Below are 13,720 nucleotides of genomic sequence, written 5' to 3'. Positions count from 1 at the left end.
ACATACTCCCCTTCGCGTCCCCCGGCGTCCGCTTCCTGCACTGACTGAGCGCCGGCCCTAACAGCAGAGCGGTGACGTCACCGCTGTGCTGTGCTTTCACTTTACGGCCGGCAGTCAGTCAGTGCGGGAAGCAGACGGCAAGGGACCTGACGGACACCGGAATGTGAGTATGTAGTGTTTTTTTTTTTTTACATTTACGATGGTAACCAGGGTAAACATTGGGTTACTAACCGCGGCCCTGCGCTTAGTAACCCGATGTTTACCCTGGTTACCAGTGAAGACATCGCTGAATCCGTGTCACACACACCGATTCAGCGATGTCAGCGGGACCTCAACGATCAAAAAAAGGTCCAGGCCATTCCGACACGACCAGCGATCTCACAGCAGGGGCCTGGTCGCTGCTACATGTCAAACATAGCGAGATCGCTACTGAGGTCGCTGCTGCGTCACAAAACTTGTGACTCAGCAGCGATCTCGCTAGCGACCTCACTTAGTGTGACGGGGGCTTAAGCCTGCAGCACTGCGAGTGCTGTGCAAACTGTCAGATCAGCGATCTGTGATGTCCCCCCCTGGGACAAAGTAAAAAAAAAAAAATTTCCACATGTGTAAAAAAAAAAAAAAATAAAAAAAAAATTCCTAAATAAAGAAAAAAATATATATATTATTCCCATAAATACATTTCTTTATCTAAACAAAAAAAAAAATCAAACAATAAAAGTACACATATTCAGTATCGCCGCGTCAGTAACGACCCCACCTATAAAACTATATCACTAGTTAACCCCTTCAGTGAACACCATAAAAAAAAAAAAAGAGGCAAAAAACAACGCTTTATTCTCATACCGCCAAACAAAAAGTGGAATAACACGCGATCAAAAAGACGGATATAAATAACCATGGTACCGCTGAAAACGGCATCTTGTCCCGCAAAAAACGAGCTGCCACACAGCATCATCAGCGAAAAAATAAAAAAGTTATAGTCCTCAGAGTAAAGCAATGCCAAAATAATTATTTTTTCTATAAAATAGTTTTTATCGTATAAAAGCGCCAAAACATAAAAAAATGATATAAATGAGGTATCGCTGTAATCATACTGACCCGAAGAATAAAACTGCTTTCTCAATTTTACCAAACGTGGAACGGTATAAACGCCTCCCCCAAAAGAAATTCATGAATAGCTGGTTTTTGGTCATTCTGCCTCACAAAAATCGGAATAAAAAGCGATCAAAAAATCTCCCGTGCCCGAACATGTTACGAACAAAAACGTCAACTCGTCCCGCAAAAAACAAGACCTCACATGACTGTGGACCAAAATATGGAAAAATTATAGCTCTCAAAATGTGGTAACGCAAAAAATATTTTTTGCAATAAAAAGCGTCTTTCAGTGTGTGACGGCTGCCAATCATAAAAATCCGCTAAAAAACCCGCTATAAAAGTAAATCAAACGCCCCTTCATCACCCGCTTAGTTAGGGAAAAATTAAAAAATTTAAAAAATGTATTTATTTCCATTTTCCCATTAGGGTTAGGGTTAGGGTTGGGGCTAGGGTTAAGGCTACAGTTAGGGTTGGGGCTAAAGTTAGGGTTTGGATTACATTTACGGTTGTGTCTCGGTTAGAGGTGTGGTTAGGGTTACCGTTGGGATTAGGGTTAGGGGTGTGTTTGGATTAGGGTTTCAGGTAGAATTGGGGAGTTTCCACTGTTCAGGCACATCAGGGGCTCTCCAAACGCGACATGGCGTCCGATCTCAATTCCAGCCAATTCTGCATTGAAAAAGTAAAACAGTGCTCCTTCCCTTCCGAGCTCTCCCGTGCGCCCAAACAGGGGTTTACCCCAACATATGGGGTATCAGCGTACTCGGAACACATTGGAGAACAACTTTTGTGGTCCAATTTCTCCTGTTACCCTTGGAAAAATACAAAACTGGGGCTAAAAAATAATTTTTGTGGAAAAATTTTTTTTTTTTATTTGCACGGCTCTGCGTTATAAACTGTAGTGAAACACTTGGGGGTTCAAAGCTCTCACAACACATCTAGATGAGTTCCTTAGGGGGTCTACTTTCCAAAACGGTGTCACTTGTGGGGGGTTTCTACTGTTTAGGTACATTAGGGGCTCTGCAAATGCAATGTGACGCCTGCAGACCATTCCATCTAAGTCTGCATTCCAAATGGCGCTCCTTCCCTTCCGAGCCCTCCCATGCGCCCAAACGGTTCCCCCCCCCACATATGGGGTATCAGCGTACTCAAGACAAATTGGACAACAACTTTTGGGGTCCAATTTATCCTGTTACCCTTGGGAAAATACAAAACTCGGGGCTAAAAAATAATTTTGGGGGGAAATTTTTATTTTTTTTATTTTCACGGCTCTGCGTTATAAACTGTAGTGAAACACTTGTGGGTTCAAAGTTCTCACAACACAACTAGATAAGTTCCTTGGGGGGTCTAGTTTCCAATATTGGGTCACTTGTGGGGGGTTTCTACTGTTTAGGTACATTAGGGGCTCTGCAAACGCAATGTGACGCCTGCAGACCAATCCATCTAAGTCTGCATTCCAAATGATGCTCCTTCCCTTCCGAGCTCTGCCATGCGCTCAAACGGTGGTTCCTGCCCACATATCAGGTATCTGCGTACTCAGGACAAATTGGACAACAATATTTAGGGTCTAATTTCTCCTGTTACCATTGGAAAAATACAAAACTGGGGGCTAAAAAATAATTTTTGTGGAAAAATAATATTTTTTATTTGCACGGCTCTGCGTTATAAACTGTAGTGAAACACTTGGGGGTTCAAAGCTCTCACAACACATCTAGATGAGTTCCTTAGGGGGTCTACGTTCCAAAATGGTGTCACTTGTGGTTTTTTTTTACTGTTTAGGTACATTAGGGGCTCTGCAAACGCAATGTGACGCCTGCAGACCATTCCATCTAAGTCTGCATTCCAAATGGCGCTCCATCCCTTCCGAGCCCTCCCATGCGCCCAAACGGTGGTTCCCCCCCACATATGGGGTATCAACGTACTCAGCACAAATTGGTCAACAACTTTTGGGGTCCAATTTCTCCTGTTACCGTCGGGAAAATACAAAACTGGGGGCTAAAAAATAATTTTTGTGGGAAAAAATTGATTTATTTTTACGGCTCTGCATTATAAACTTCTGTGAAGCACTTGGTGGGTCAAAGTGCTGACCACACCTCTAGATAAGTTCCTTAGGGTGTCTACTTTCCAAAATGGTGTCACTTGTGGGGGGGTTTCAATGTTTAGGCACATCAGTGGCTCTCCAAACGCAACATGGCGCCCCATCTCAATTCCTGTCAATTTTGCAGTGAAAAGTCAAACGGCGCTCCTTCCCTTCCGAGCTCTCCCATGCGCCCAAACAGTGGTTTACCCCCACATATGGGGTATCAGCGTACTCAGGACAAATTTTTCAACAACTTTTGGGGTCCAATTTCTTCTCTTACCCTTGGGAAAATAAAAAAATGGGGGCGAAAATATAATTTTTGTGAAAAAATATGATTTTTTATTTTTACGGTTTTGCATTATAAACTTCTGTGAAGCACTTGGTGGGTCAAAGTGCTCACCACACCTCTAGATAAGTTCCTTAGGGGGTCTACTTTCCAAAATGGTGTCACTTGTGGTGGGTTTCAATGTTTAGGCACATCAGGGGCTCTCCAAACGCAACATGGCGCCCCATCTCAATTCCAGTCAATTTTGCATTGAAAAGTCAAATGGCGCTCTTTCGCTTCCGAGCTCTGTCATGCGCCCAAACAGTGGTTTACCCCCACATATGGGGTATCGACGTACTCATGACAAATTGTACAACATCTTTTGGGGTCCATTTTCTCCTGTTACCCTTGGTAAAATAAAACAAATTGGAGCTGATGTAAATTTTATGTGAAAAAAAGTTAAATGTTCACTTTTATTTAAACATTCCAAAAATTCCTGTGAAACACCTGAAGGGTTAATAAACTTCTTGAATGTGGTTTTGAGCACCTTGAGGGGTGCAGTTTTTAGAATGGTGTCACACTTGGTTATTTTTTATCATATCGACCCCTCAAAATGACTTCAAATGAGATGTGGTCCCTAAAAAAAAAATGGTGTTGTAAAAATGAGAAATTGCTGGTCAACTTTTAACCCTTATAACTCCCTAACAAAAAAAAATGTTGTTTCCAAAATTGTGCTGATGTAAAGTAGACATGTGGGAAATGTTACTTATTAAGTATTTAGTGTGACATATCACTGTGATTTAATTGCATAAAAATTCAAAGTTGGAAAATTGCGAAATTTTCAAAATTTTCGCCAAATTTGCATTTTTTTCACAAATAAACACAGGTAATATCAAAGAAATTTTACCACTGTCATGAAATACAATATGTCACGAGAAAACAATGTCAGAATCACCAGGATCCGTTAAAGCGTTCCAGAGTTATAACCTCATAAAGGGACAGTGGTCAGAATTGTAAAAATTGGCATGGTCATTAACGTGCAAACCACCCTTGGGGGTGAAGGGGTTAAAAGGCACTTGTGTGGCGCAGTCCGTTTAACTCATGCGTTGAACGGACTGCACTAAGGCTACGTTCACATTCGCATTGTGCGGCGCTGTGTCGGCGACGCAACACATGCAAAAACGCATGCAAAACGCAGCTTTTTGTGACGCATGCGTCCAATTTTGGCCTGATTTTCGGCGCAAAAAAATGTAACATGCAGCATCCTGTGCGCCCTGACGCTTGTGCCAAAAATGACGCATGCGTCACAAAACGCAAAACAACGCATGTCCATGCGCCCCCATGTTAAATATAGGGGCGCATGACGCATGCGCCGCTATGCGTCGCCGAACCTGCGCCCGACGCAACGCGAATAAGAACGTAGCCTAAGGCTACTTTCACACAAGCGTCGGGCTCGGCCCGTCGCGGTGCGTCGGGCCGAGGTTCCCGACGCTAGCGTTGTCTCCGCCGCACAACGGGGGCAGCGGATGCATTTTTCCAGCGCATCCGCTGCCCCATTGTGAGGTGCGGGAAAGTGCGGGGAGGTGAGGGCGGAGTTCCGGCCGCGCATGCGCGGTCGGAAAAAGCGGACCGTCGGGAGCAAAACGTTACATGTAACGTTTTTTGCTCCCGACGGTCCGCCACAGCATGACGGTTGCGACGTGTGTCATTGCGTCGCAAATGCGTCGCTAATAGTGTTGAGCGATACTGTCCGATACTTGAAAGTATCGGTATCGGATAGTATCGGCCGATACCCGAAAAGTATTGGATATCGCCGATACCGATACCCGATACCAATACAAGTCAATGGGACACCAAGTATCGGAAAATATCCTGATGGTTCCCAGGGTCTGAAGGAGAGGAAACTCTCCTTCAGGCCCTGGGATCCATATTAATGTGTAAAATAAAGAATTAAAATAAAAAATATTGATATACTCACCCGTCCGGAGGCCCCTGCACCTTTCCGCTGTTAACCGGCAGCCTGCTTTGCTTAAAATGAGCGCGTTCAGGACCTTCCATGACGTCACGGCTTCTGATTGGTCCCGTGCCGCTCATGTGACCGCCACGTGACCAATCACAAGCCGCGACGTCATTCTCAGGTCCTAAATTCCTAGAATGAGGAGTTTAGGGCCTGAGAATGACGTCGCGGCTTGTGATTGGTCGCGTGGCGGTCACATGAGCGGCACGCGACCAATCAAAAGCCGTGACGTCATGGAAGGTCCTAAACGCGCTCATTTTAAGCAAAGCAGGCTGCCGGTTAACAGCGGTAAGGTGCAGGGGCCTCCGGAGAGGTGAGTATATACATATTTTTTATTTTAATTCTTTATTTTACACATGAATATGGTTTCAATACCGATTCCCGATACCACAAAAGTACCAAAAAGAACTCGGTATCGGAATTCCGATACCGCAAGTATCGGCCGATACCCGATACTTGCGGTATCGGAATGCTCAACACTAGTCGCTAATGTTAGTCAATGCAGAAAAAACGCATCCTGCAAGCACTTTTGCAGGCTGCGTTTTTATCGGCAAAACGACGCATTGCGACGTAATGCAGTTAGCGCCAGTGTGAAAGTAGCCTTACGCAATGTGAAGAATCCAACTTGAGCAGTGCGGTGTGGATCTGGCGCCAGGCCCTGCAGCCTTCATATGGAGGAGTCTCCTCGGGTCACAGCTCCGTCCACGTCCGCTCACTCACTCTTCTTCAGTGACGAGCGATCCCGCCCAGCAGTCATGACAGTGACCAGATGTAAACTGTCGTTCCATAGCAACAGGCTGGCGGTGCTGTCCTGCCTGTCTGGGCTGGGGAAGACACGGGCACGTCGGGCAGAGGAGCTCGATCCCAGTATCTCCCGTCAGGCACCGCAGGACAGCCCTCTGGGGTCTTGAGCCCAGACTGTGACGTGGCAGGACGCGTGTGAGGCGGAAGCTGCACTGACTGCTGAGGAGGCTGCCTTCTCCAATGTCAGGAGCTGCGCGGATGGCGGGCTGGGCCGGCTTCTCTGCGGACGAGCTCAGAAGGATGAGATCCCGGCGAGGTACAGTGCTGCAGGGCTGTGACTGTTCTCAGTCCACGGGCGTCACTGGCTTCAACAGGTTCATTACAAACTAGAAACATTTATATTGGGGATATTGCCCTAAAGGGAACCTGTCACCAGAAAAAAATGCTACTAACCCATAGCTGAACACTGCAGGGAGAAAATGATCTTTATTCTCTGCAGCAGAGTTACTGTTTTTGGGGGCAGCGGTGGCGAGAGTTCATTCACTGCTGAGTATAGAGAGCGGCGGGTGTAACCGCGGTCCTGGCTCACAGCCGGCCCTAATTCTGGGGGACGCTGACCTGCCTCTCTGTATACTGAACGGTGACGCTGTGACTGACACGGTAACGTTGCCGGGAAGAATACTTTTCATTTTCTCCCTGCATTGTTCGGCTACGCGCAGGCATTGGGCAGCATAATAACACTAACCTGCTGATTAACCCCATATTTGCAGGTTAATAGCGTTTTTCTGGTGACAGGTAACCTTTTAATGGGTTTTACCCCAAATGCTATACAATGGCAAACAAGTACTCGCCCTCCCTGGCTCTGCCACCTCCCTGCTGTTGCTCTGGTCACCATTGCAGCCCATCACTGAATTTAGCAACCCTTGTAGTCAATCTGGCCCAGTCGCTGAACTCAGTGATTGGCTGCAGCGGAGAGCTTCCACTGTGATGTCACTGCTACAGCCAAAACACTGAGACGTGAGCAGCGTCCAGAGAGGTGGTGCCGGACCTGGGGAGGATGAGTATCTGATCTGTTTATGTTAGAGCGTTTGGGATATCTACTTTACTAAAAGTGGAAAACCCCTTTACATTTGGCAAAGATGCCAGAACTGGCGTGTAACAGTTAGGCTATGTGCACACGTCAGGATTTCTTGCAGAAATTTCCTGAACAGAACCGGACATTTTCAGCAAGAAATCCACATGCGTTTTTTTCGCGATTTTTTTTTGCAGATTTTTCCGGAGGTTCCCAATGCAATAATATAGTGGGAAATCTGCAAAAAACCCGCAAAATTAATGAACATGCTGCGTTTTGTACCGCGATGCGTTTTTTGTGTGGAAAAAAACACAACATATGCATAAAAATTGCGGAATGCATTACAAATGATGAGATGCATATGTATGCGTTTTTATCGTGTTTCATAGCGAAAAATCCGGAATGTGTGCACACAGCCTTACCTGCAGGAGTGCGGCTCATTGGTGCACCTGTTTTAGTAAATGTAACATACGTCCATCCCATCACCTGTTCATTTTGGCTCATAAAGGGATGGCCTAGACACAGAGTTCATAATTCTTGTATTTGTGGCAAAATCTGCAAAGAAATTCTGCAACAAAGTACAGGGAGTGAAGATGTTTGAAAAAAGAAAAACCTTTACTAGGGCAATATGCACACATTGCAGAGTTGACTGTGAAATTTTCTGTGAAGATTCTGCATTTCTTAGCAGAAAACACAGGTTAGAATCTGTGCCTTTTTTGGTATGTGCTCACGTTGCAGATTTTTGTGCGGATTTCTTCCTTTTTTTTTTTACCCCTGCAGATTTCTATTATGGAGTGGGTGTAGAAACGCAGCAGATCTGCAAAAAGAATTGACATGGTCCTTTTTTTTAATCTGCGTTTTCCATGCAGATTTTTCTGCACCATTAGCACAGCATTATTTTTTTTTTGCCGTTGATTTACATTGTACGGTAAATCACTTGCGGATCTGTAGCGTTTTTGCGCAGAAAAAAACGCTGCAGATCTGCAGGAAATCTGCAGCGTGTGCTCATACCCTTTAGCCTTAGGAATTTTTTGTGCGGATTCTGCATCTCTTGGCAGAAAAGGCAGGTGCGGATATGACGCGTTTTTTGTGCGGATTTGCTACGGATTTACTGCGGATTTTGTGTGGATTTACTGCATTTTTTACCCCTGCGGATTTCTACAATGGAATGGGTACAAAAACGCTGCAGATCCGCACAAAAGAAGTGACATGCTACTTCTTTTAATCCGCAGCGTTTCCGCACAGAATTTTCCACACCATTAGTACAGCGTTTTTTTTCCTATTGATTTACATTGTACTGTAAATCACTGGTGGCTCTGCAGCGTTTCTGCAAGGCAAAAAACGCTGCGGATCCGCAGGAAATCCGCAACGTGTGCACATACCCTAAGGCCGGGGTCACACATGCGTGTTTTACGTACGTAAGAGCGCAAAAACTACGTACGTAAAACTCGCATTACATACGGCACAATGCTTCTCAATGGGGCTGCTCCTATTAGCCGTATATTACGGTTCAGTATTATACGGCTTTCTACGGCCGTACAAAATCGCAGCATGCTGCGTTTGTCAGCGTATTGCGCAAAAAAATCGCCAATGAAAGTCTATGGGGGCGAGAAAAATACAGATTCCACACGGACCAGCAGTGTGACTTGCGAGAAATACGCAGCGGTGTTAGTGACAAGTCGGTAATTCAATTGCCGGCTTTTTCCTTCTCCTTCACAAACCCGACAGGATATGAGACATGGTTTACATACAGTAAACCATCTCATATCCCCATTTTTTTTGCATATTCCACACTACTAATGTTAGTAGTGTGTATGTGCAAAATTTGTGCACTGTAGCTGCTAAAATAAAGGGTTAAATGGCGGAAAAAATTGGCGTGGGCTCCCGCGCAATTTTCTCCGCCAGAGTGGTAAAGCCAGTGACTGAGGGCAGATATTAATAGCCAGGAGAGGGTCCATGGTTATTGGCCCCCCCGTGGCTAAAAACATCTGCCCCCAGCCACCCCAGAAAAGGCACATCTGGAAGATGCGCCTATTCTGGCACTTGGCCACTCTCTTCCCACTCCCTGTAGCGGTGGGATATGGGGTAATGAAGGGTTAATGCCACCTTGCTATTGTAAGGTGACATTAAGCCAGATTAATAATGGAGAGGCGTCAATTATGACACCTAGCCATTATTAATCCAATTGTAGGAAAGGGTTAAAAAACACACACACACACACACACACACACACACACACACACGATTAAAAAGGATTTTAATGAAATAAACACAGCGGTTGTTGTAATAATTTATTGTTCTCGCAATCCATTTCCAGGCCCTCGCTTGGCAAAATAATAAACGCACAATATACATACCTTCTGATGTCAGATCACGTCCCACGATGTAATCCATCTGAAGGGGTTAACTAATATTACAGGCAGGAGCCCTGCTAAATGCAGCTGTGCTCGTGTCTGTAATCCCCCGGCGAATGAATGAAATGTAGGTCATTGACCTACATTTCCTTCAGTCGCGGTGATGCGCTCCCTGGTGGATGTCCTCATATGACCTGGAGCGTGGGAAAAAGTTCCCAGGCTGCAGTTCATGAGAACATCCACCAGAGAGCGCCTCACCGCGACTCAATGTAAGTACAGATCCAGCTTTCCTTTCAGCACCCGGGGATTACAGGCACGAGCGAGTGGTTTATCGCAGCTCGTGCCTGTAATATTAGTTAACCCCTTCAGATGGATTACTTCGTGGGACGTGATCTGACATCAGAAGGTATGCATCTTGTGCGTTTATTATTTTGCCAAGCGAGGGCCTGGAAATGGATTGCGAGAACAATAAATTATTACAACAACCGCTGTGTTTATTTCATTAAAATCCTTTTTAATCATGTGTGTGTGTGTTTTTTAACCCTTTCCAACAATTGGATTAATAATGGATAGGTGTCATAATTGACGCCTCTCCATTATTAATCTGGCTTAATGTCACCTTACAATAGCAAGGTGGCATTAACCCTTCATTACCCCATATCCCACCGCTACAGGGAGTGGGAAGAGAGTGGCCAAGTGCCAGAATAGGCGCATCTTCCAGATGTGCCTTTTCTGGGGTGGCTGGGGGCAGATGTTTTTAGCGACGGGGGGGCCAATAACCATGGACCCTCTCCTGGCTATTAATATCTGCCCTCAGTCACTGGCTTTACCACTCTGGCGGAGAAAATTGCGCGGGAGCCCACGCCAATTTTTTCCACCATTTAACCCTTTATTTCAGCAGCTACAGCGCCCACATTTTGCACATACACACTACTAACATTAGTAGTGTGGAATATGCAAAAAAAAAGGGGATATGAGATGGTTTACTGTATGTAAACCATGTCTCATATCCTGTCGGGTTTGTGCAGGAGAAATGAAAAGCCGGCAATTGAATTACCGGCTGTTCACAGATATCGCGCTGAATGAAATCTAAATACAGAATATATATATATATGTGTCTCAATGACATATATATATATATATATATATATATATATATATATATATATATATATATATATATATATATATATATATATATATATATATATATATATATATACTGTATATATACTGTATATATATATATATATATATATATATATATATATATATATATATATACTGTATATATGTTTTCCCGAACATTTGAGCACATAAATCCATTAGATGTCGGTTTTGCAAGCCTGCGCGAAAATCTCGCAGTACGGATGCCATACTGATTACATACGGAGGATGCCATGCGCAAAATACGCTGACACACCCTGACTACGGATCAATATTTTGGGAACATTTCTCCGTATTACGGACGTAGTACGGACGTATAATACGTGGCGTATTGTCTTACGCCAAGTGTGACCCCAGTCTAAGACACACACACAGGACTGATTCACATCAGTATTTATGCCGCACAATTTGCACCAAGAGTTAGGGGGTGTGCACACTTTGCAGATTTCCTGCAGATCTGCAGCTTTTTTTCCACGCAGAAATGCTGCAGATCTGCAAGTGATTTACAGTACAATGTAAATCAATGGCAAAAAAAATGCTGTGCTGATGGTGCGGAAAAATCTGCACGGAAAACGCAGCAGATTCAAAAAAGGACCATGTCAATTCTTTGTGCAGATCTGCGTTTCTGCACCCACTCCATAATAGAAATCTGCAGGGGTAAAAAAAGGAAGAAATAAGCACAAAAATCTGCAACGTGTGCACATACCAAAAAAAAGCGCATATTCTGACGTGCGTTTTCTGCCAAGAAATGCAGAATCTGCACAGAAAATTCCAGTCAAATCTGCAACGTGTGCACATAGCCTTAGGCTATGTGCACACACTGCGGATTACTCTGCAGATTTTTCTGGACTGATTTTGGTAAATCCGCAGGAAATCCGCACTGTGGAATTACCGCGGATTTACCGCGTCTTTTTTTGCGTTTTTTGTCCGGATTTCACCTGCAGTTTTACACCTGCGGATTCCTATTATGGAACAGGTGTAAACCGCTACGGAATCCGCACAAAGAATTGACATGCTGCGGAATAAACAGCGCTGCATTTCCGCATGTTTTTTTCCGCAGCATGTACACTGCGGATTGTGTTTTCCATAGGTTTACATGGTACTGTAAACGCATGGAAAACTGCTGCATATTTGCGCTGGGGATCCACAGCAAAATCCGCAGCGTGTGCACATACCCTTAGAGTTGTAGCAGAAATGCTGCCGATGACCCACAGGGCTTGCCCTGTACATTCATAGTAAGGGGGAATTCTCACTGCAGATCTCATTGGAGACATGACTGCAACTGAATTAGTACCATTCATCTCAATAATGGGACAGAACTTTCTGCTACAAAGCCTTTAGCCATAACAGAACATACCATAAAGTGACATCTGCTGTAAAAATCTGCAGGACAAATTGACACACAGGTAATTTAAAATTGTGTGCTTAAAGGAGTTTTCCCACTAGCAAAGTTAATTTTAAAGTTGATTTTAAACAATACATCTTGGAATAATAATTTCCTCAATTGGAAGTGTTTATACAAATTGTTCCAGTGCTCAGATAATCTTACAAATGTACTCCTGCTGTGCACTGTGTATAGCAAAGGCACATTTATAAGATTCTCAGCTCAGGAACATTTTATTTAACCCCTTAACAACCAGAGATATTTTTGGTTTTGCATTTTTGTTTTTTGCTCCTTTTTCCCAGAGCCATAACTTTTTTTAAATATTTTTTGGTTAAAATGACCATGTAAGGGCTTGTTTTTTGCAGTACGAGTTGTGCTTTTTTAACGACTCCATTGGTCTTACCATGTCGTGTACACGAAAACGGGAAAAAAATTCCAAGTGCAGTTAAATTGCAAAAAAGTGCAATCCCACAGTTTTTTGTGGTGTTTTCTTTTCACAATGTTCCATAAATGCTAAAAGTAACCTGACATTTTGATTCTCCACGTCATTATGAGTTCCTGGACATCAAACATGTCTAGGTTCTTTATTTAAGTGTGCGGAAAAATTCCAACGTTTGTTAAAAAAAAAAAAAAAAAAAATTGCACCATTTTCCATTACGTCCCTCAGGACAGCACCATGGAGGACGTCCTTCCTTGACCTATAGCGGGACAGGATCACAGAAGGTTTAAAGGACCCTCCCACCTCCACCCTCCAGTGTTTTTACCTGTCCCTACAGGGACGGACGTATGGGAGGTTGCTCCTAGAGCGAAGATAGGGGGAAGAGAATCCACAGGCTATCAAGTGGTCCGTGGCCGACACCTAACTGGGTAGAGGTCCCTCAGCTACCAGTGCTGTACCAGATGGACTCAGAGTTTGGGGGTCTCAACCTTCCCTTTTCCTGGTCAGACGGACCGTGGCCGACTCCTCTTTGAGAGGTTCCTCAGCCAACAGTCAGCCTGTGCAATGGGCTTAGGGGGATCGTGCGGCAGGTCCAATCCTTCCCCCTGTCAAGTAGCCCAGGGTGGAAACTCCCCGGTGGGGAGTCCCTCAGCCCCAGAGACCAGTTGAGCGGACGGACTCCTGGGTAGAGCCGCTTCCTCCCTGTGGGGGGCTCTCGGTTCGGACGCCGACTGGCAAAACACCGCTAGTCCCGAAAGTTGTGTGGTGGAGAAGTCCATTGTGCTTCTGGTGACGTCAGAAAGGGGCACCGGAACATAGGATCGGCGTGCGTTCTTCGATGGAACACGGAAGGGGGCACAGGCAGTAATGCAGCATTCCTGACGGGACGCCGCTTCCTTCCACGGTAGGCTCTCGGCGTTACCAGCTCCCCCTGTCTTCTAGCAGGTATGGAGCCAGCACAGGTGAGTGCATGGTTTAATGTTGCATTGATGGTCTGGGCCTCTGGGCTGACTCTAGTCTCATGCCTTTGTGCCAAAGCTGTACCTGGAACCCATTTACAGCTAGGCCTTGGACCTCTAGGCTATGGTAGGGCCATATGTCCAGGC

General features: G+C 44.9%; 1 protein-coding gene across 2 annotated transcripts in view; it reads left to right on the top strand.

Annotated features, from left to right (window-relative positions):
- Nucleotides 1-6,302: 6,302 nt before the first annotated feature.
- Nucleotides 6,303-13,720, top strand: part of GORAB (golgin, RAB6 interacting) — a 261,302-nt gene continuing 253,884 nt past the window's right edge. Inside the window, exon 1 of one of the 2 annotated variants that reach the window (XM_077276222.1) lies at nucleotides 6,303-6,514. In XM_077276222.1, the coding sequence (XP_077132337.1) occupies nucleotides 6,439-6,514 (76 nt within the window). In that variant the 5' untranslated portion in view covers nucleotides 6,303-6,438. The remainder of the gene's footprint in view (nucleotides 6,515-13,720) is intronic. The other variant, XM_077276223.1, reaches the window with a different exon arrangement.

The sequence above is a fragment of the Ranitomeya variabilis genome, chromosome 8 (assembly GCF_051348905.1).
Source record: "Ranitomeya variabilis isolate aRanVar5 chromosome 8, aRanVar5.hap1, whole genome shotgun sequence".
NCBI lineage: Eukaryota > Metazoa > Chordata > Amphibia > Anura > Dendrobatidae > Ranitomeya > Ranitomeya variabilis.
Note: the sequence above shows the minus strand (reverse complement) of the source record. Positions and strands in the feature narration are given on the sequence as shown.